Source organism: Hypanus sabinus, chromosome 2 (genome assembly GCF_030144855.1).
Source record: "Hypanus sabinus isolate sHypSab1 chromosome 2, sHypSab1.hap1, whole genome shotgun sequence".
NCBI classification, from domain to species: domain Eukaryota; kingdom Metazoa; phylum Chordata; class Chondrichthyes; order Myliobatiformes; family Dasyatidae; genus Hypanus; species Hypanus sabinus.
The window spans coordinates 53,867,275-53,889,162 of record NC_082707.1 but is presented as its reverse complement, the minus strand read 5'-3'; the positions used below and the strand labels follow the sequence as shown (position 1 = coordinate 53,889,162).

The following is a 21,888-nucleotide window of genomic DNA, read 5'->3' as shown; positions in this document are numbered from 1 at the left end:
AGGGATCCCTGCAGCATCTGTGACCCTGTGATCTGTGTCTCAGAGGCCGACGTCAGGCTGTCATTCAGGAGAGTGGCAGGCCCTGATGCAATATCTGGTAAGGCTCTGAGAACTTGTGCCAACCTACTGGCAGGGATATTCAAAGATATTTTCAATCTCTCATTGCTACAGTCGGAAGTTTCCACCTGCTTAAAAGGGCAAAAATTATACCAGTGCCCAAGAAGAGCAGTGTGAGCTGCCCTAACGACTGTCGCCCAATAGCACTCAGATCTACGGTGATGAAATGCTTTGAGAGGTTGGTCATGACTCGAATCAGCTCCTGTCTTATCAAGGACCAGGACCCATTGCAATTTGCTTTTCACCATTATAGGTCTATGGCAGACACAGTCTCAGTTGCTCTCCTTGAGGCCTTGGATCACCTGGACAATGCAAATACCTATGTTAGGATGCTGTTCGTTGACTATAGCTCAGTGTTTAACACTATCATTCCTGCAGTTCTGATTGAAAAGCTACAGAACCTGGGTCTCTGCACCTCCCTCTGCAACTGGATCATCGACTTTCTAACAAGAAGACCACAATCTGTGCAGATTGGAAATAACACCTCCAGTGCCGATCATCAACACTGCTGCACCTCAGGGATATGTGCTTCACCCACTGCTCTACTTTCTCTACACCCATCACCGTGTGGCTAGGAATAGCTCAAATGCCATCTGTGAGATTGCTGACAATACAACCATTGTTGGTGGAATCTCAGATGGTGACGAGAGGGCGTACAGGAGCAAGATACACCAGCTAGTTGAGTGGTGTTGAAGCAACAACCTTGCACTCAATGTTAGTAAGACCAAAGAGATGATTGTAGACTTCAGTATGAATAAAATGAGGGAACACAAACCTATCCTCCTAAAAGGATTGGAAATGGAGAGAGTGAGCAATTTCAAATTCCTGGGCGTCACTATCACTGAGAACATAATCTGGTTGCAACATATTGATGCAGCTATAAAGAAGGCAGGATATTTCAGTAGGAGTTTAAGGAGATTGAGTTCGTCGCCTAAATGCTTAAAAACAGATGTGCCATAGAAAGCACTCTGAATGGCTACATCACTCTCTGGTATGGGGACAGTGCTTCTGCACAGGATCAAAGTATGTTGCAGAAAGTTGTAAAATTAGTCAGCTCCATCATGGGTACTAGCTCCGTAGTATCCAAGGCAGCTTCAAGGAGTATGCCTCAGGAAGGCAGTGTACATCACTAAGGACCCCCACCACCCAGGGCATGCCTTCTTCTCAATGTTATCATCAGGATGGAGGTACAGGAGCCTTAAGGCACACACTCATCAACTCATGAACAGCTCCTTCCCTTCTGCTGTCCGATTTCAAAATGGACATTGAACCCATGAACACTACCTCACTACTTTTTTAAAATTTCTGTGTTTGTACTATTTATTTTAACTTAACTATTTAATATACATATATGTAATTATTGTAATTCAGTTTTTTCTATATTTATCATGTTTTTTTCATTGTGCTGCTGCTGCAAAGTCAGCAAATTTCTTGGCATATGCAAGTGATATTCTGATTCTGTGAATTGTTTTTTGGCAGTCTACTAAAAACTGCACAATAGATTATTTTCCAATGATTGATGGCCGGAATTGTACACCTCATTGTCATGTATGTATGATGTGCTCTCCCTGATGGGTGGGTGGCAAGTCCTGACTACTGTGATTCTCACTCTGGGTGTCCGCTTCCTCTTTTCATGATGTTTGATCAAGTTAGACATTTATTCTTGTGCTTGTCACTGAATTCTTAGCAAAAGGTCATCTGAGTCTGCTCAAAAGAATTCTGATAGCAGTAGCATTTAAGAAATTCCACTTTAAAAGGCTTAGATTTTGAGGACGTGTCTATGTAAGTTAGTGCTAGACTGCATAATGGCAACTTGTCCTACAAATAACAAAGGCATTGTAGATTGTGTGTTCCGACATCACTTCCTTGCAGATTCAAGAAACTGGAGCAAATCTCCTCTTAGTGCCATATTCATGTGGTCCAATTTTTCTACCTGTATTTTTTCACCACATTACTTTTTGCTATCTTTGCAATTGGTAATAATTGTTGCTCAACAATCACCCCTCCATCCCTTCAGCTGTAAGTACCTTGGGAAGGAAACCATTGCCTTCTTAAAGTCCTTTATCCTGTTTTCTTGTGATAGAAGGAATATTTAGTATTAAGTTGTTTTCTTTGTACATTTATATTTATCTGGTTGCTGTCTGAGTGTTTCTCTTCGTGACCTGTTGATTCACACAATATTCAAAAATTTTACTTTATATATTATTTAGATAATTATAAATATTTGATATAATATAAACTAACATATATACAAACTAATATATACAAGCTGAATATTTGACTTTAGAAGTTCTTTCAATTTTACAGAAATAATGACTACTGTGTATATTGCTACTTTTAACCTATTTGACAGATTATATTTCAATGTTGCTCGAAAGAGAATTGACTTTGGAAATCCAATCATGAGACAAGAATGTTCTTTGTAAATTTGTGATCTGCAAATACTGTTACCCATTATATTTTATTGTAACATTCTTTAAAGATTTGTGCAAGTTTTCAATATCTATAGTATATAATTAGTTCCCCATGGATTTCAGAATTGCTTTTCAAAGACCTGAACTTTTGCATTTCAAAGTAAGTCAATTCATTGACCAACTATCATAGTGGTTTAAGGGTGAACAAGACAGCTCTTTGCCTCAGTGACACAGATTTAATCACCCAGATGCTGGCTGTTTTTAACAAATTAGTAATTACATAATCAAAATCTTTATGATTGTTTTTAACTTTTCACGGGGTTAAAAAAAACTTGAATATTCAAATGATGTCAAAGCTTCAAGCTTATTTTTAAAATTATTTGCTTAGTGCATGGAATAAAACAACGATATCCTACCAGGCACTTTGTTCTGAAAAGGAAATAAGGCTTTTTGGGATACAAGATAATTTTACAGATTCATAGAGAAAACACTGCTTCTGCACCAACAATTAATCATTCATTTACACAATAATTCTACTATGATTTCATCTTTTGTTCTCCGTGCATTCTCATCAACTGCCCCTAAATTCTACCACTCACCTTAACACCAGAATAAGTTATAGTAGCTGCTCTGGCTTGTACAGGCTCAGTTCATTTTGTATGAACATCACTTCCTGTATGTAAGCTACTTCTAAATCATTTTCTTTGTGGGTTAATTTGGATTTAAATTTGAAACAAACATTCAAAAGATATCTATCTCCAGCCACTATACTTGCCCTTGAAGCAGCAATATCTGTGAGTCTTAAGTTTGGTATCACAGCCTGGTAGGAAAACACCATTGCCTTTGAACAGAAGATCCTATAGAAAGCAGTGGATGTGGCCCAGTCCATCAAGGGTAAAGCCCCGTCCACCTTTGAGCTCATCTATGTGAAGTGCTGTCGCAGGAAAGCAGAATCCATCATCATTGACCCCCCACCCCCCCACCCAGGTCATGCTCTCTTCTCACTGCTGCCATCAGGAAAAAAGCACTGGGGCCTCAGGACTCACAGCACCAGGCTCAGGAATAGTTATTACCCCTCAACCATCAGGCACTTGAACCAGTGAACATACTTCATTTGTCTTCGCGCCCCATTGCTGAACTGTTCCCACAATCTATGGGCTCACTTGCAAATACTGTTCATCTCATGTTCTTGATATTTGTTGCTTACTTACCTATTATTATTATTATTATTTTCTCTTTTGTATTTCTGCGGTTAACTGTCTTTTGCACATTGGCTGTTTGTCCACCCTATCGAATGCGGTCCTTCATTAATTCTATTAAGGTTCTTGGATTTACTGAGTGTACCTGCAAGAAAATAAGTTGCAGGGTTGTACATGGTGACATATGTATACTTGATAATAAATTTGTTTTGAACTTTGTTAATATCAGTAAACATTTAGTAGATATCTTTTGAAGGAAGATATGTTTATTGCATATTGTTATTACGATATTGCTGTGGCATATTGACTTATTTACACAGCATATTTATGAAGTGCTGTGTATGCATATTATCTTGGTTAACACCGATTGTGAGAATAATTGACAGTATATTCATGCGTGCGACAATTCCGTATTGAATTTAATACAAACTTATTTAACTTTCTGCAATTTCTCAAGTAAGATCTCATTAAAAACCCTGAAGAAAGCTTTTGGCTCGGGTAATTTTTGAGTTGGTGTTTAACTTATTGCATAGTTTTGTGTATATGCACTGCAAGAACAGTAGAGTGAGAAGACAACTCCCTTCAAAGGCATCTCCGACAAACTGGAGACGGGTCAGAACACAGTACACGACAATGTCAGCTTCCAGCCTGAGTAAAGTTGACCAGAGACCTAGAGGTCAGGTCAGAATGTGGCACGTTGATCAAATCTTCACAACGTTTGAAAGAATCCATGATTATCATAGCTGCAACATGGTGCCATGTTTGAGCCAAAGTGGCAAGATTGGGAGCAGCTTAAACTGAATACAAAATGGAGATGGAAATGGAGAAAGCTCTCACAGACATGGAAAAGCATGAATGGGCTTGGAAAGAGCATGTGTAGAGGTTATATTAAGTGCGCTCAAGGATGTGCATGAAGCTGAGGCTGACTTAGCAGAGGCAGAAGTGTATGGACCAGCAGCTGGCTTAAACAGTGGTGAGCCTACAGCTAGAATCAGTCTTACTTTGCCATCACAACAGCCAATGCATCTTACTAGATATATTCAAAATTATTTTGGCTATGAAAAAGACAGGTTCAAGCTCTACAGGGAGAAGCTGTCCACACCATACAGTCCAGATATTGCTAGTCAAGGTCTACAGCAGCAAAGACCCACAAAACCCACTTCTGCAGTTTCATCACAGCAAAAACCTCAGTCAAGAGTTGCTACCGATATCAATCTCATCTGCACAGTCGTGGACAGACTTAGTTTCTGTCCATCCCAGGAAACACATTTGGCAAACCAGTCTCCACAATACCCTCATCCAGGAGCCACAGGTGCATTAGAGTTGGCTCAGTATCTGGATCTTTGATAACTGGCTCATCTGCCAGTTACCTCTCCTGGTAGTCAAGCTTTCACAATGCTATGGAAGGATAAAGTCTCAAACCTAGCAAAGAGCTAGACCTCCTCTGTAAGTGGCTTGATGGGGAGTCACTGCAACATGCAAGAAGGGTTGGCACGGCACATTAATAATGCAGCTACATGTTTGCAAATGCTGTGGACAAGTGTTATGGCTTTCCAGAGGCAATCGAAGAATCTCTCTTCAGCAGACTAAATAATTTTCCAAAGCTTTCACACAAAGCTGAAGCTACTGGATCTTACAGGTCTGTTGTCAGAACTGCAAGCCTCAAAAAGTGAGAGTTAATTAATAGGACTGAGTTCTTAGAAACTGCAAGGGGAATTAACCCTATAGTGGAGAAACGACCAAGCAAGATACAAGAACAGTAATGACAAAAGGGTTCAAGTATAAAACAAAGAATCGTGTTCTCTATCTGCCATTTTGATTCTTTGTGGAATTTATCTACCACCATGCTGAATTGCAAAATGACCCCAGTTATATGCTCTCAACTTCCAGTAACATTGTCATTCAGTGTCATGCAAAAGCATGGAAAACTAAAACCCCTATCATGGTTAACAAAACTGAAGTAGAAAATTCCATCATGAACATCGGTCTATAAGAAACCTCATTCCTTAAGGAAATGCAAAGGATTGGGAGAAATCCGCTTGCAGACTGGAAATGCTTTCTAAAGGAGCACTCAATATGTTTCAAATATTGTGCTTCAACAGAGCACCAAGCAGAAGACTGTAAAGCTATCACACACTGCACTGAGTGCAACAGCAACCAGCACAAATCAGCACTTAATTCAGGGCCAGCACCTTTGGCTTCCATTGGTTCCAGCATCCTGCAGCAGAGCAAGGCAGGGAGCCAGCTGATCATTCATCAAATGTAGCTACTTCCTCATACACAGAGGTACATGAGTAAGGCTTCCAAGGCAAATCCTGCTCTAAAATTTGTCTAGTCAACATTGACCTGAAAGGACATCCTGATGCTAATGATCAGAGCAACCAATCATTATCAAAATCAACATTCTTTGATATTCAGTATTCAGAGTTCTGTTTCCCTGTATTCTCTAAAAGTATGTTTTAGAACATCAAAAGTTTCTGGAAGGAAAGCCAGTGGATTTGCTGTGGAGTCAATGGGGAGAGGAGGTTTGCTTACCCTTGCAAACCCTCATGGAGTGTGACCATATTCCCAAGAACAGGGATGAAATCCCAACTCCTGAAGTGGCACGTGGCCATTCACATTGTAAGGTTTGACAGGACTCCCATAGCTGACTCTCATGCTGAGATTCTACTGTTACCTGGCAGAGGTACGTGAACAGTGCAGTGGTTGACATGATGCACCTTATGCCCGATCACTGGACTTGGGTTGGGTCGTAGTGGGTGAAGTCTGCCTCAATGGTGCTCAGCAGCCCGCTGTCAGCATATTTAAGACGAACGTAATGGAGAATGTGCACCCAAATCATTTTATATCCCGTGAAAGTAGAATTTGTGTGAAAAGTTTGTAAGTGAGCAAATGAAGCACCCTGGCATACTCAACTCTGCTCAACCAGATTGAGACAAACTGATCTTCTGCTACTTGGAAGACGACTATAAGCTGGTGCCTTCCACTGAAGATGAGGTCTTCCTTTGAATCACAAGCAAAGAGTTTAGCGAAGATGAGTCAAACAGTTGGGTAGCTCCCCTTCCTTTGTGCTCTCCACGAAACAACATACCAAACAACAGAGAAGGCCCTTAGTTGACTCATGTCCCTCAGTCACACATTGAGAAAGAAACCAGAAATGGAAGATTATTATACAAAGTTCAGGGAGAGACATTTCAGGAACAATCATGCTAAGTTAATGCCTCCACCACATCTCACCTCTCTTCTCAATAGACATTACCTTGAGAAAAGTATGTCATTAAGGCTGACATTTTCAAAGTGAGAATGGTTGAAGACTATGCAGTAAGACTGTTTCCAAGACCAGTCTCTGAGGCTATCTTTCCTTTACCAAACACTTAAAGAAATAATCATTTTATTTTCAGTTTCAGTAGTTAAGTTTGTCATCAGGCTGGGAGTGTTCTGGCCTCTGGGGGTGCAGTTTGTTTTGTATGAACATAATTTCTTGTACATAAACTGTTTTTAATATCATTTCCTATGCAAGTTAATTTGGATTTCAATTTGAAGCACAGTTGAAAGACATCTATCTCCCTCCACTCTTTATTTGCCCTTGAAACAGCAATATCTGGGAGTCTTGGTAAGTTTTGTTACTATCGGTTGACTAATGTTTACAAGGCATAGTTATGGAGTGTTGAGTTTGTGTATAATCTTGGTTAACACCAAACAGCAAGAATAATCAATAGTATTAGCATAATCAAGTGGTCGATGATTCTGTATTGAATTTAATATGTATTTTACTTAGCTTTCAGCTGTTTCACAGGTAATTCTCATTAAAAATCCTGAGGAAAGCTTCTAGTATGGGTGATTTTTGAGAAAGTATTTAACTAACTGCATAGAATTGAATTGACGAATTGAATTGACTTTATTTCTGACTTCCTTCACATACATGAGGAGTAAAAATCTTTATGTTACGTCTCCTAAATGCAATGTGCAAAAATCAGTGATTTATAAAAATTTATAATAAATAGAACGATCAGTGGAATATAGAGTACACTCAAGTCGGTGTGAGTTCATCAGTCTGATGGCCTGGTGCAAGAAGCTGTCCTGGAGCCTATTGGTCCTGGCTTTTATGCTGCGGTACCATTTCCCAGATAGTAGCAGCTAGAATAGATTATGTTTGGGGTGACTCACATCCCCAATGATCCTTCGAGCCCTTTTTACACACCTGTCCTTGTAAATGTCCTGAACCATGGGAAGTTCACAACTACAGATATGCTGGGCTGTCTGCACCACTCTACAGAGTCCTGCGATTAAGGGAGGTACAGATCCCATACCAGGCAATGATGCAGCCAGTCAGGATGCTCTCAATTGTGCCCCGTAGAAAGTTCTTAGGATTTGGAGGCCCATACCAAATTTCCTCAACCGTCTGAGGTGAAAGAGGCACAGTTGTGCCTTTTTAACCAGACAGCTAGTGTGTACAGACCACGTGAGGTCCTCGGTGATGTGGATGCCGAGGAACTGTTTATCCTTTTAACCCCCGATCCATTGATGTCAATAGGGGTGAGCCTGTCTCCATTCCTCCTGGAATCCACAACCAGATCCTTTGTTTTTGCGACATTGAGGAAGAGGTTGTTTTCTTGACGCCACTGTGTCAGAGAGATGACTTCTTCCCTGTAGACCACCTCGTTATTGTTTGAGATAAGGCCAATCGATGTAGTGTCGTTGGCAAATTTAATTAGCAGCTTGGAGCTCTGGGTGGCGATACAGTCATGGATATGCACTGCAAGGGCAGTAGATTAGCAAACTGACACAGCAATCTGGAGACATAAGAGACTGCAGAGGCTGCAATCTTGTACCACAAACAATCTTCTAGAGCAAGTAAGTTGGAGAAGCAACATCTGTGAAAAGAAAGGAATAGTCAACTTTTGATGCAGGACCTAATGCAGGGATTCATTTCTTCCCATAAATGCCACTCCACACGTTGATTCTTCCAGCAAATTGTTTGTTGTTTAACATACCAATCAGCATATTTTTGGGACTTAGGGGGAGTGTGCAAATTTCACACAAGAAACTACTAATGACAGGATTGAATCCAGTACTTTGGCGTATTATTAACCGTGTCACTATGCTGCCCAAATTATGATTATAATTATGAACCAATGATGTATAGACATTTTATTACTTTTATAATATATTAAGACATACATTCCAATAACAAAAAGCATTAATTTATCAATATATCGGCATGAAAATAAAATAATGATATTTTTCCTTTTAAATTTGCCATGTAATTTTCAAGTAAATATCCATTAGCAATTATTATTTTGTCTCCCTGCAATAAGTAGAAACAAATGCCATTTGAGTAAAGTAGTAATGTGTTTCTTTAACCATCCTTGTATGATTGTGTATTGATTACCAATCAGTTTGAATAGACTGTTCCACATAGACCTCTGAAGATGGATTTTCATTTGAAAGCATGCTGAAATGCTTCATTCTTCACTTTAAAGTCTTAATGAGGTAATGCAATGTCACATTGCAAAAAACCTGCAATGCTTAACAGACGAATCGTACTAATCCCTGACAAGCTCCAGTTCTCAAATAAAAGATTATTTTCTCAAATGACGTGATACCTTTTATAAATACAGCCAGCCCTCCTTATTCGTGGGTTCTGCATGCGTGGATTCAACCAACTGCGGATCGGGAAAACCCGAAAGTTCTCTCTCCAGCACTCATCATTTAAGCATGTAGACTTTTTATTCTTGTCATTATTCCCTAAACAATACAATATAACATCTATTTAAGTAGCATTTACTTTGTATTAGGTATTATAAGTAAGTCAGAACAGGTACATCTGGTATTATTTAGCGTCTGTTAGGCAAATGTTCGTCTTAGTATATAGTATATATTTTACCTTTCTATACATATAAAACACTTAAGAAACATCCGTATTTCAATAATTAAACCACTGCGTTGCTTAGTAATAATTGTAGCTTTCATCAGGGCAGGGCCTTCACATGCTCCATTAATCTCATTTTATCCTTTAAAGTTGTTCCGATCGTTGATGGACTGTAGCCTAATGCTTTTCCAATGACCGATGGCATTTCACCTCTTTCCAATTGCTTTATTACTTACAGTTTATTTTCAATTGTGATCTTTTTCCATGAACAGAACAGAAACACTGCGGCCGGTGTGTCCCAAGCTCTGCTGGGTCCTAAAGTCCATTGCACTGAGACAGGTTAAATAAGCTCTGCTGGGTCCTAAAGTCCATTGCACTGAGACAGGTTAAATAAGCTCTGCTGGGTCCTAAAGTCCATTGCACTGAGACAGGTTAAATAAGCTCTGCTGGGTCCTAAAGTCCATTGCACTGAGACAGGTTAAATAAGCTCCAGAGCTCTGCTGGGTCCTAAAGTCCATTGCACTGAGACAGGTTAAATAAGCTCCGGAGCTCTGCTGGGTCCTAAAGTCCATTGCACTGAGACAGGTTAATTAAGCTCTGGAGCTCTGCTGGGTCCTAAAGTCCATTGCACTGAGACAGATTAATTAAGCTCTGGAGCTCTGCCAGGCCTTAAACTCCACTGCACTGAGACAGGTTGAATAAGGGACTTGAGCATCCACGTATTTTGGTATCTGCGGGGGGTCCGGGAACCAATCACCTGCAGATAAGGAAGGCCAACTATATCACATTCTTTGCCAGTTGCATTGCAGTTATACTGACGGTTAGTACAAACTGTGAATGATATTTGATTTGTTTCTACTATATACAGAGCCGTATATATCAGATTTTATACAGTACTGTGCAAAAGCCTTAAGCACCCTAGGTTTTCTACATGGTTTCAAATGGTATGGCCCAAACAGAGACCTGATCTGAACATCATCGAGGCTATTTGGGATTACCTAGAGGGACAGAAGCAAGCAAGACAGCCAAAATCTGCAGAATAACTGTGGCAAGTTTTCCAAGATGCTGGGAACAACCTGCCAGCTGATTTTTTAAATATATAAAAATGCATGAAAATGTACCTAAGAGAATTGATGCAGTTTGAAAGGTAGAGTGGTCACATCAAATATTGATTTGATTTAGTTTTTTACTCTTTACTGCTCTTTATAGTATTTCTTTTGTTACTTAGAAAATTTTCATTATTTTTAAAAGCACCTTCGCTTTCTAGAATTTTTTTTTACATATGTCTAAGACTTTTGCACAGAACTGTACACTTGTAGAGAAGATTTTGTTTTCTTGTTCTTTTTCAGCTATTTTTATTATAGGATTACTTGACAGATTATTAAGATACATAGAACTATTTTCACATAGCACTGGATTAATTATACGGTCGGCCCTCCTTATCTGCGAATTCCGCATGCGTGAATTCAACCAACAGCGCATCATGAAAACCTGGAAGTGCTCTTCCAGCACTTATTGTTCGAGCATGTACAGACTTTTCTTTTCTTGTCATTGTTCCCTAAACAATGCAGTATAACAACTATTTTACATAGCATTTATGTTGTATTAGGTATTATACATAATCTAGAGATGATTTAAAGTATACGGGAGGATGTGCGTGGGTTATCGTGGATTGGGATTGAAAAAAAAATCAGAAGTTCTCTTACTAAGTAAGTCTGAACAGGTACATCCAGTATTTAGCGTCAGTTAGTCAAATGTTTGTCTTAGTGTATAGTATATATTTTACCTTTCTATGCATATAAAATACTTGAGAACGTATGTTTCAGCATTAGGATTGGGAACAGAAGTTCCCAAGTTCAATCCAGTGAAAGACCGCTCCCGAGGGCGCTCTCCGCCATGCTGGGTTGGTGTGGCGGATCAAAAACTCAAAACCCAATCATTAAACCACTGTGTTGCTTAGTAATAATTGTAGCTTTCACCGGGGCAGAGCCTTTCTCACTTTATGCTTTAAAATTTTTCCGATCGTTGACCAACATAGCCTAACTCTTTTCCAATGACTAATGGTGTTTCACCTCTTTCCGATCGCTTTATTATTTCCACTTTATTTTCAATGGTGATTACTTTCGTGAGCAGGAAAATTGCTGATTCAGAGCTCTGATGCGGGTCCTAATGTCCACTGCACTGAGACAGGTTAAATAAGGTCTGGGGTTCCGCTGGGTCCTAAGGTTCTTCGAATGAGACAGGTTGAATAAGGGACTTGAGCATCTGCGAATTTTGGTATCCGCGGGGGATCCCGGAACCAATTCCTCGTGGATAAGGAGGGCCGACTGTATTTGAAAAATATCTTGAACAGTATTGACAACAGCAAAAAGGCTGGATGATTACAGTTAGTGTATCAGTTAATCACAAATGTTTTAACAGGATTTATGCAGAAGTGACAGCATTTATGCATAAGTGATCATATGGCTGCTATCTATATTGTTGGAATACTTTTTTTTACATTGTTTGATATTATTCTGAAAGCAAATGTGTAAATATTGTTTAAACTTGTTCTGCATATGAATGGCAGCTTGATAAACTAGTGGCAGTAATAAATGTCATAATGTAGCAAAAAGATGAGCATATGTTTAAAAAAGCGTAATTTTGTCAGGAAAGAAAGCATTTTTGTTCATCGTATTCAAGTGTATTGCTTCATTTTGCAGGTATAGATATTATGTTCTAGAAGGTGGTGTTTACACCATATTAAGTAACCAACTTCAGTTTTCAATTAAATTCCAATTTTCTTGTTAACATTTACTGCCTGTTCTTCATCTCATGCAATGGGTTGTCTGGTGATCAGATCAAAATGTGACATTAATGCACAAGTGACATTTTGGTGATCTTTTTTCCTGACTGCGAGTGCAGGGTGGAAACAAGATTTAGCTTTAAAATTACTTAGTGGGGATACAGACAAAAATGACGTTGGTTTATAATCCATTGTCTTCAGTGACAGCAGTGCAGGATTAACTGGTCTATGTGAGAGACGTTGTCCAACCAAATATTGATTGGGCACCAAGTCAGGAAACTGAAGTCTTTATTTCCACCAACTCACAAGATCAAGAGTAAAGACATGAGGCAAATTTGTTGTTGAAAGAGTAAATAGCAAAAAGAAATATAGCTTCCAGCTTCAAGCAACCAATAATTTAATTCCCTGGAGGGAAATTTACCTCCAAAACTAACACCCATTTGAGAGAAAACCTGAGTATGTTGAATAAGGAATTGATTTTAAGCCTTGAACATAACATTAGGGCAGTTCATTGTTCTGGTCCTCCTATTACAATTTATGGAGATTCTATTTTGGTTCTTTAACCAACTTCAAGCCGGGTGTATATTATTTTAATGACATTGGCACAGCAACTATTGCCACTGACTCACAGATCTGATAAACCAGGTTCAATCCTGCTCTCCCGTGCAGTGAAAGTGGAGTTTGCATTTTCTCTCTGTGACTGTTTGGGTTTCCTCCTACATCGCACTGTCAAGGTGAGGCCAGTTCGGATTCATTGAACAATGGGAGTCATCAGAGACTGCAGTTGCAGAGATCTGGAACACCAGTCGAGCAGCAGATTGCTTGTTGCTAGAAGAACATATTCCGCCCAGGTAGTTCGCAACCAATAGTAAATCAAAAAAATATATATATCTCCCTCTCCCCCTCCCTCCCCTTCCCATCTCTCCCATTCCCCTCTCTCTACCTCCAATCCATCTTCCATCAGTTCTCCCACTTTTGTCCTTTTCCATACCCCTCCCTGCCTCCAGAACATATAGCATATTGTTTTAACATCTAAGAGGCACAGAAATGCAATTTGTTAATTATTGTCGCATGTCTGGAGGTAGAGTGAAAAACTGGTCTTTTATACTTTTCTGTCAGTTTAAGTCATTACGCAGTGCATTGAGGTAGTACAGTGTAAAACAATAACAGAAGGCAAAATAAAGTGCAACAACCACATATTAAGTGCAGTGCAAGCAAACACTAGCATGCTAGATCATAATGATGATGAGATCAAGAGTCCATTTTATTGTACTAAGGAACTATTCAATGGTCCCATAATAGTACGGTAAAAATCAGCTTGGTGGTGCATGCTTTCAGTCTTTTCTATCTTCTGACTGTTGCAAAAGAATGTCATGGGTGACACAGGGTCTTTGTGCTGGCTGTTTTATTGAGGCAGTGCGAGGTGCAGACGGAGCTCCTAGAGGGAGGCTGGTTTCTGTGATGTGCTGAGCTGTATCTAAACTCTGCTGTTTCTTGTGGTCTTGGGCAGAGTAGTTGCCATTACCAAGCTGTGGTGCACCCACATTGGATGCTTTCTATGGTGCATCAATAAAAATTGGTAAGGGTCAATGGGATATGATAAACTTCTTCAGCTTCCTGGGAAGTAGAGACATTGGTAGGCTGACTTGGTTGTGACATCTACTAGGATGGAACAGGACAGGCTTTTGGTGAAGTTCACTCCTTAGAACTTGAAGGTTGCAACAGTTCAAAGTTTAAATAACTTTATTATCAAAGTATGTATTTGTTACCATATACTACTTGAGATTCATTTTCTTGCAGGTATTTGCAGGGAAAAAGAAATACAATAGAATATTATGAAAAGCTATACATAAATAGTTGTCATCGTCATGGCTATCCCTCGAGGTTGAGGATGATGGTCTTCGTTCCATTGATTGGCCCACAGACCGAAGACGCCTGTGCGTGTATTTGTTTAACATGTATTTGATGTTGCACTCCAAGAAGCACATGATACTTCATAAATCAACCAACAGATTCCAATTACATGGAAACCACAATGATTGGAGCTGATGGATTTGTTGCAGCCTTCATCCGCCTTCACCGCCGTTGAGTTTGAAGTAACTTCATCCGCCTGTTCCACCGTTGAGGTCTTGCTTGGATTGTTCTTTGTCAGGGACCTCACCCTCGACCTTACCGCCATGGGTGACCCTACCAGGAGCATAGCTCCAGACGACATCGCTCTCGGGATCTCAGGACCACACAAGCTTCTCCACCTTGACCAGGTGACAATCCACAGAGAAGACATAAACAATAAAAGAATGACAATGGTCAAAAGAAGACAAACTGTATAAATATAAATAATACTGAGGGCATGAGTTGTAAGGAATCCTGAAAAGTAAGTCTGCAGGTTGTAGAATCAGTTCAGAGTGGTGGTGAATGAAGTTGTCCATACTAATTTATGGCCCCAGGGTAACAACGGTTCCTGAAACTGTTGATGAGGGACCTAAGGCTTCTGTACCTCCTGCCCCATGGTAGTAGCAAGAAGGAGGCGTGACTTTGATAATGGGGCTTTGATGTGTAGTGTTGTTTTCTTGTAGCATCTCTCCCTATAAGTGGTGGGTGAGCTTTGCCTGTGATGGACTGGGCTGTATCCACTACTTACTCTTACCATTCCTGAACATTAGTGTTTCCATAGTATGCAGGGTAGGTTAGGATGCTCTCCACTGTTGATCTACAGAAGTTAGTCAAAGTTTGTGGTAACATCCAAACTTTTTAAGAAAGCAGAAGCGCTGTCATACCTGCTTGTGGTGGCACCTATGTGCTGGTCCCAGGAAGATCCTCTGCTATATTAACACCAAAGAATTTAAAACTACTGACACTTTCCACCTCAATTCTCCTAAAAAGGACTGGCTCATGGAGCTCTGGCTTTTCTTCTTGCAGCTGATAATCAACTCTTTGGTTTTGCTGATGTTGGTAGAGATGTTTTTGTGGCACCACTCAACCAGATTTTCAATCTCCTTCCTAGATGCCAATTTATCACCTCCTTTGATTCAGACAACAACAGCAAACTTAAATACAGGCATTACAGCTGTACTTATCGGCACAATCATAAGTATAAAGTGATTAGAGCAGGAGATGGTGCACCTGGCCTGACAGTGAGTGTGGAAGAGATGTTGTTACCAGTCAATGCTAACAAATCTGCCAGTAAGAAGGTCAAGCATCCATTTGCACAGAGGTGTTCTGAGGCTAGGTGTTGGAGCTTAGTGATGAGTTTCGAGGGAATGTTAGTATTGTATGCTGAGCTATTGTCAATGTAGAGCAAATGGATGTATGCTTCTTCATTATTCAGGTGTTCCGAGCTGAGTGAAGAGCCAATGAATTGGCTTCTGCTGTTGACCTGTTGGAATGGTAGGCAAATTGGATCAAACCTAGTCGGTCCTCAGGCAGGAGCTTACATGCTTCATGACCAACCTCTTAAAGCACTTCATCACGGTGGATGTAAGAGCTACTGGTTGATAGTAATGCAGGCAGGTTACCGCATCCTTCTTGAGCACTGGTAGGGTTGGTGCCTGCTTGAAGCAAGTGGGTACCTCACAGTGTTGAAGTGAGAGGTTAAAGAAGTCCGTAAACACTACAGTTCTTCAAGACTCAGTCACACGTGCCATCTGGGCCAGAGGCTTTCTGTGGATTCACTCTCTTGAAGGATGATCTCCCTTTGGCTTCAGTGAATGAGAGTTAGGGGCTGTGAGGGTTCGTGAAAATGTCATTCAAAGTGAGAATAAAAGGCATTGAGCTCATTTGAGAGTGAAATCTCATTGCCATTTATGTTGCTTGGTTTTGTTTTGTAAGAGGTGATGGCATTCAAGCCCGGCCACAATTGTCGATCATCCCTCTGTGATTCAAGTTTAATCTGGAATTGCCACTTTTCGCATGAGATAGCCTTCCGAAGATCATATGTACACCTCTTGTATTTTCTCAGATTGCCAGTCCTAGATGCCAAATAAATGCCAACCCTTTCATCTTCAGCACTGTTGATGTTGGCAGGACCATGTGCACCATCTTCCCTTTCCTGGTCAATAGCACACTTTTGTTTTGCTAATGTTGAATGAAAGGTTATTGTTATAATGGCATATTACTAATCTGTCCATCTCCTATCTGTGCTTTGGGTCATGGTTATTTGACATAAAGCCCACTACAGTGGTATCATCTGCAGACGGAACTAGAGCAGAATCTGCCCACGCATTCCTGAGTGTTCAGGGAGTAAAGAATGTGGCTGAGGATACAGTCTGGTGTCTTACCAGTGTTTAGGGTAATCGGGGTAGGGTTGCTTCTGCCTATCCTTACTGATTTGGGCCCGTTGGTCAGGAAGTCGGGGTTCCATTTGCAGTATGAGGTGTTGACTCACAGTTGTTGGAGTTTGGTGACAAATTTGCTAGGAATTATTGTATTAAAGGCAGAACTGTAGCTAGTAAACAATAGTCTAACATAGGTCTCTTTACTGTCCAGATGCTCCAGGGATGAGTTTAGGCCCAGTGAGATGGCCTCGACCTGTTTATGTAGTTAGGAAATTGCATTGGGTCAAGGCTTTCTGGAAAGCTGGAGTCAATGCGTTTTATGACCAGTCTCTCAAAGCACATCATAATTGTGGATGTTGAGCCCATGTGAAGTCGTCATATTTTGCTTTAGTACCAGGATAATAGTAGTCTTCTTAAAGCAGGTGGGAACCTCAGATTGAAAGATGGAGAGGTTAAAACTGCCTGCAAATACCCCTGCAAGCTAACCTAAGGATACAGCCAGGGACCCATTCTGGGTCGGATGCTCTCCATGGCTTCACTCTCTGAAAGACTGATCATTCATCTGAAACAGTGACTGTGAGTTCAGATGTGTTGGAGGCTGTCAGAGTGGGTTGTTGGGATTGCTGTCTGACTATTGTCTGTTGTAGCACGTGAGGCCTGCCCATTTCGGACCAATATTATCTCCAGCAGGGTGGAGGGATAGAACTATGTCTCTTCCCTCCACTAGATTGCAGGTCACCCATGAGCAAGGTGCCGCACCTGCTTAACCCCCTGATCAAGGTCACGTGAAGCCATGGGAGCAAGTGATGGATGATAGTATGAGTAGCTGGTGCATATGACAAGTCCTGGTTATATGACCACTGACACCAGGCAGACTGTCTCTGAAGAGAATTGGTAATGGCTGCAGTCACACGTCTCATAAAGACACTGCCTGGAAGCTTGCAGTGGCAAAACACTTAAGTGAAAAATTTGCCAAGAGACCATGATGCAACACAGCATATGATAATATGATTGACGCTAACATCCCCGATAGAGGTCATATCTCGATTTCTTGTTAAGGTCAGGGTAATCTGATTTGAATGCAGCAGTCCTGATTTCAGTCGAGAATGGAGCTCCTAGTTCATCCACAATCTCTGATTTGGGAACAGCAGGATTATCCTCTTTGGTACAGAGTTTCAACGTACTTTCTAATAAAATCCATGCTAGTTGTGAGCTTTGTCTCAGTGGGCAACTTTGATGGTTGTGCAGCAATGGTCAAAGATATTTTGGGCTCTTGGTGGAACAGGAGACATGCTGATAATATTTTGGTAGCGAAACCTTAGAAGTTAGTTGGGGTGAATTCACCAGCAATGATAAATAGGATCATCAGTCTGAGGTTTGTACATGTCTCAAGAGAAGGATTTCTTGACTGTGATGCAAGAATGCTTCTGACTGAGCTAAGATTTTTTTTTACAGTGCAAGATTCTTTTTTACAATCCAATGTGCTGGTTGTAGTTAATTCTTTAAAGAACTTTCCAAGTAGACCACCTCTTCCATGCCTATAGAGCTATTTCTTCTTCAACTGCTTATCCAATTCCCTTTGAGGACTAGCATTAAATTTGTGTCTATTACCATTCCATGTGCTGAATTCCAGAATATCATAATTCATAGAATAATTTAAAATTTACAGCACAGAAGGTCTGCAAGAGCAATCTAGTTGGGCCCATCCAGTTAAAGATTAAGCCTTTACTAAACTCTTATGCCATGTAGCTAACCACGTTTCACAAGAAATATTTTGTTTTTCTTTATCAAAACCATCCACAACACATTATCAGATTTCTCTAAAATTGTGTTGTGTTTTCTTTGTCATAGGATCCCTTTTTTGTCTGCTATAATGTTACTTCAGCCGTTTATGTATGGTGGTGACTATTTAAATTATAAATACTAATAAGCTGGGAGTCCGTAACGTTTTTCAGATAAAAATAGAACATTTATATCATTGTATATGTTTTAATTGGACTGATGAACATCAATCAAAATGGAAATTGCTGCATCTACTTAACAGCTCAAGCAACATCTTTGAAGAGAAATGTAAATGATGTTCAATATTATGTTTTAATGATCAGTGTAGTATATAAATTGATCTAATATGAGTATGTTTGATTTTAAAAGGTGGAAGCTTCAGAGAGCATCGCACAAATCTCACATCGTTGCTGGTCCAGCCAATTGCTGCATCTTTGGCAAAATCACTTCTTTCTTCCATTGAGGAGACAAACAGAAATAGATGTATTCATCTCACAAATTCAAGTAAAGGTAACAGATGTAATTTCACGCTTTTTTATGTTGCCAACATTATTTTATTGCAGCATGACTTCCATGCACAATTTATAAAAAGAACATTTCAGTGCAAATGGACTATGCAAAAGATAATGACGTGATTCATGGCAGTTTAAATAGAAGAAAAAAAACAAAACTTATGTTTCTAGGGTTGTCTATGCTTTAGAAATCTGCTGACATGGAATTCCATTTTTGATTTATGTGACAGCTGACTTTCTTGTTGCCTACCTGGTAGTGAGATTTTGTTTCAAATCGTTACTTATAAAATTTTACATAATTATAAAATAAAAACTGCAGTCAAGGGACAAGTGACTGGAGCAGAGGATCACCTCTTTTCCCTCAGTTTTGGACTGCTGCTTTCTGCTGAGTGGGGTTGCAGTTTGAAGTAGCTGCTGTGGGGCAAATGTGAATGTATTGCCTGGGAGTCAGTGATGGTAAAAAAGACACTGACATCACGAGGAAGAATTGCACAGTTGCGGTTATTAATTCCAATCCAACCATCAAGGACAGAATAGTCAAAAGGGCTCAGAACACCTGGGCACAAAAATTATTTGTGTGCTTGATGTCTTTCTGCATCAGCCATGCACCAAAGCTATGTCAGCCATCATGTTTTGCCATGTCAGAATGCTTCTAGTACACATTAGATGCTGCTGACCCACTTGGCTTCACAAATCGAATAGGTCCTCTTCATGCTTTTCTAGGGTTACCACCATTTACCTGGAAGCTCTAGTTAATGGGAAGTGACTTACCTAGTTAAAATAAACAGTCTTAACCATTTATAGCACACACAAAATCCTGGGGGGACTCAGCAGTTCAGGCTCCTTCCTTGGAAATTAACAGCTGACATCCTTCTTCAGTTTATGCGTTTTTTTTAGACATTCAGGAGAACACAAAATTATGCTGTGGCATCCAGGAAGCTGATTGCCTCTGGGTTCTGGTATTCTCCTTTTTGATGCCATTTATGAGCACCAAGCAGAGCTACTGAGTTCGATCTTGACAGTTGAAGTGGGAGAAGGAGCATTGCTCATCAAACCTCTATCAGAGCATACAGGCTCCCTGCTAACACTATCACTAATACATGACCTTTAAAGTACTTTGAAGATGACAGCATTATCACAAAATCTATTCTGCTCTATGTACTATCGTGAAGTGGAATAGCTGCTAGTGGCTCATCAGACTTTGGATTTCAGATGTGATAATATTATCAGTGTTTATTGTATAGTTGTGAATGAGATGTGATCTTCCTTGGAGATTACCTGATAGTTATCCCATCAATGGCTGGATTAAAAAATTCCGGATGATACTGCAGTTCATTTTGTCTCTGGAGGCCAATAAGTAGAGTTTGCTTTTTCCTCTGCTTTATCTCTAAGTGTCTATGCAAGGAGTGGGGGCACCTTTGCAGAAACCTCCTATTACATCTTACTGAGAGATGTGAATTGTACAACTTATGCAGAAGTGGTGTGGTGAAGAGAGACTGAGATTAGGAGTGGTTATGGGTAGATGAAGAAAGGGTACAGAGAGGAAGAGTGCAGGAGAGCAGAGAAAAAATGGGATGGGAATTCTCTGTAAAACACTGACCTGAGGGTCACCAATAATTAAACCAAGCCATGGTTCACAATCGAACATGACCAGTCTGGTTTCTGTGACTGGAGGAAACAATCACTACATATTCTACTCCTGTACATTTCTCTTTTCCTCTCTCTCCCTTTTGCCTCTCCCCAGCTTTCTTCCTCTTTCCTTCATTCTCCCTTCAATTGCCTTCTTTCACTCTCTAACTCTCCCTTCACCTCCAGTACTGGGTCCTCCCTCTCTGCATCTGCTGCTCTCTAATTATCTCCCAGCCACGTAGTCCATCCCTCACTCTGTTTTTCCCTTCTCTCTTGCCTTACTCTCATTTTTTCTCCTGTGTTTTTTTCTCACCCACATTCTCTCTCTCATTCTGCCCACCATCCCATGTCTTCCCCCAGCACCCCTTCGAAAGTCAGGTAGACAGTGCTTGAGATGATGGGTGGATGGGTTGTTTGCATATTGCACATTCTTTCCATTTTGAGCCTCTTTAGGTTAGAGATTCCTGTGATTCATTGAGGATGTTACCTCAAGGAGGTAACTTTTCAAACGTCCTTGAAGCTTTTTCTCCATCTTCCATGATATATGCACACAGTGAATCTCGTAATAGAGTGCTTCTTTCAAAAAATTGTGCCAGGCAGTCAAAGAATGTAGATTTGAGGGAGATTAGCTCTTCAGTGCTTGGGATATTAGACTGGGAGAGACTGCTGACAATGGGAAGCTTATTGTGCCAATGCACTTGGAGATTTTGCATAGACATTTGTAGTTAATCTTATCAGGTGCACATAGTAAATTGTGAATTACTCCAAGGCAAAGATGAGTGGGGAAATCATGACCTTGATATAGGCCTGAAGTCTTTGCCAACAAACCCTTTCCTCAGTTGTCAAAAGTTGTGTCAGGGTGTAGGAAAATGTTGCAAATTTCGTCAGCAATGCTTGCCTTTACTGGGAGTGATCCGTGTTTTTCAGGTTCCGTAGAAGCATAGAAAACTAAGGCCCTTCAACCCACCATGTTGTGCCAACCATGAAACTGCCTAGAATTTCCCTACTGCATAGTCCTCTATTTTTCTAAAGAAGTTCCCTTCTTGTTTGTTGGAGGATAGTGCTGTGCTTGGTAGAATAGCTTTGATCTGTGTACATTTAGTATAAGCTCTATCTTCTCTTCAGTGAAGGAGTCAACAAATAATTTGGAACTAAGGCTCTGAATGTATATTAATGTCTGAGGTTGCAGTGATCTTGGATCTGGAGTTGAGACAAAGAAATTTGAACTTTTTTTTACATCTCCCTTGTCATTATAGTATCCTGCTGTTCTAAGACTCTTGAATGGACTTGGTGGACATTAAAGA

General features: G+C 40.3%; 1 protein-coding gene across 9 annotated transcripts in view; it reads left to right on the top strand.

Moving 5' to 3' along the window:
• Positions 1-21,888, top strand: part of LOC132378867 (inactive N-acetylated-alpha-linked acidic dipeptidase-like protein 2) — a 937,774-nt gene that overhangs the window by 622,397 nt on the left and 293,489 nt on the right. For all 9 annotated transcript variants that reach the window (XM_059946161.1, XM_059946120.1, XM_059946130.1 and 6 more), the window contains one exon: positions 18,813-18,953. In XM_059946161.1, the coding sequence (XP_059802144.1) occupies positions 18,813-18,953 (141 nt within the window). The remainder of the gene's footprint in view (positions 1-18,812; positions 18,954-21,888) is intronic.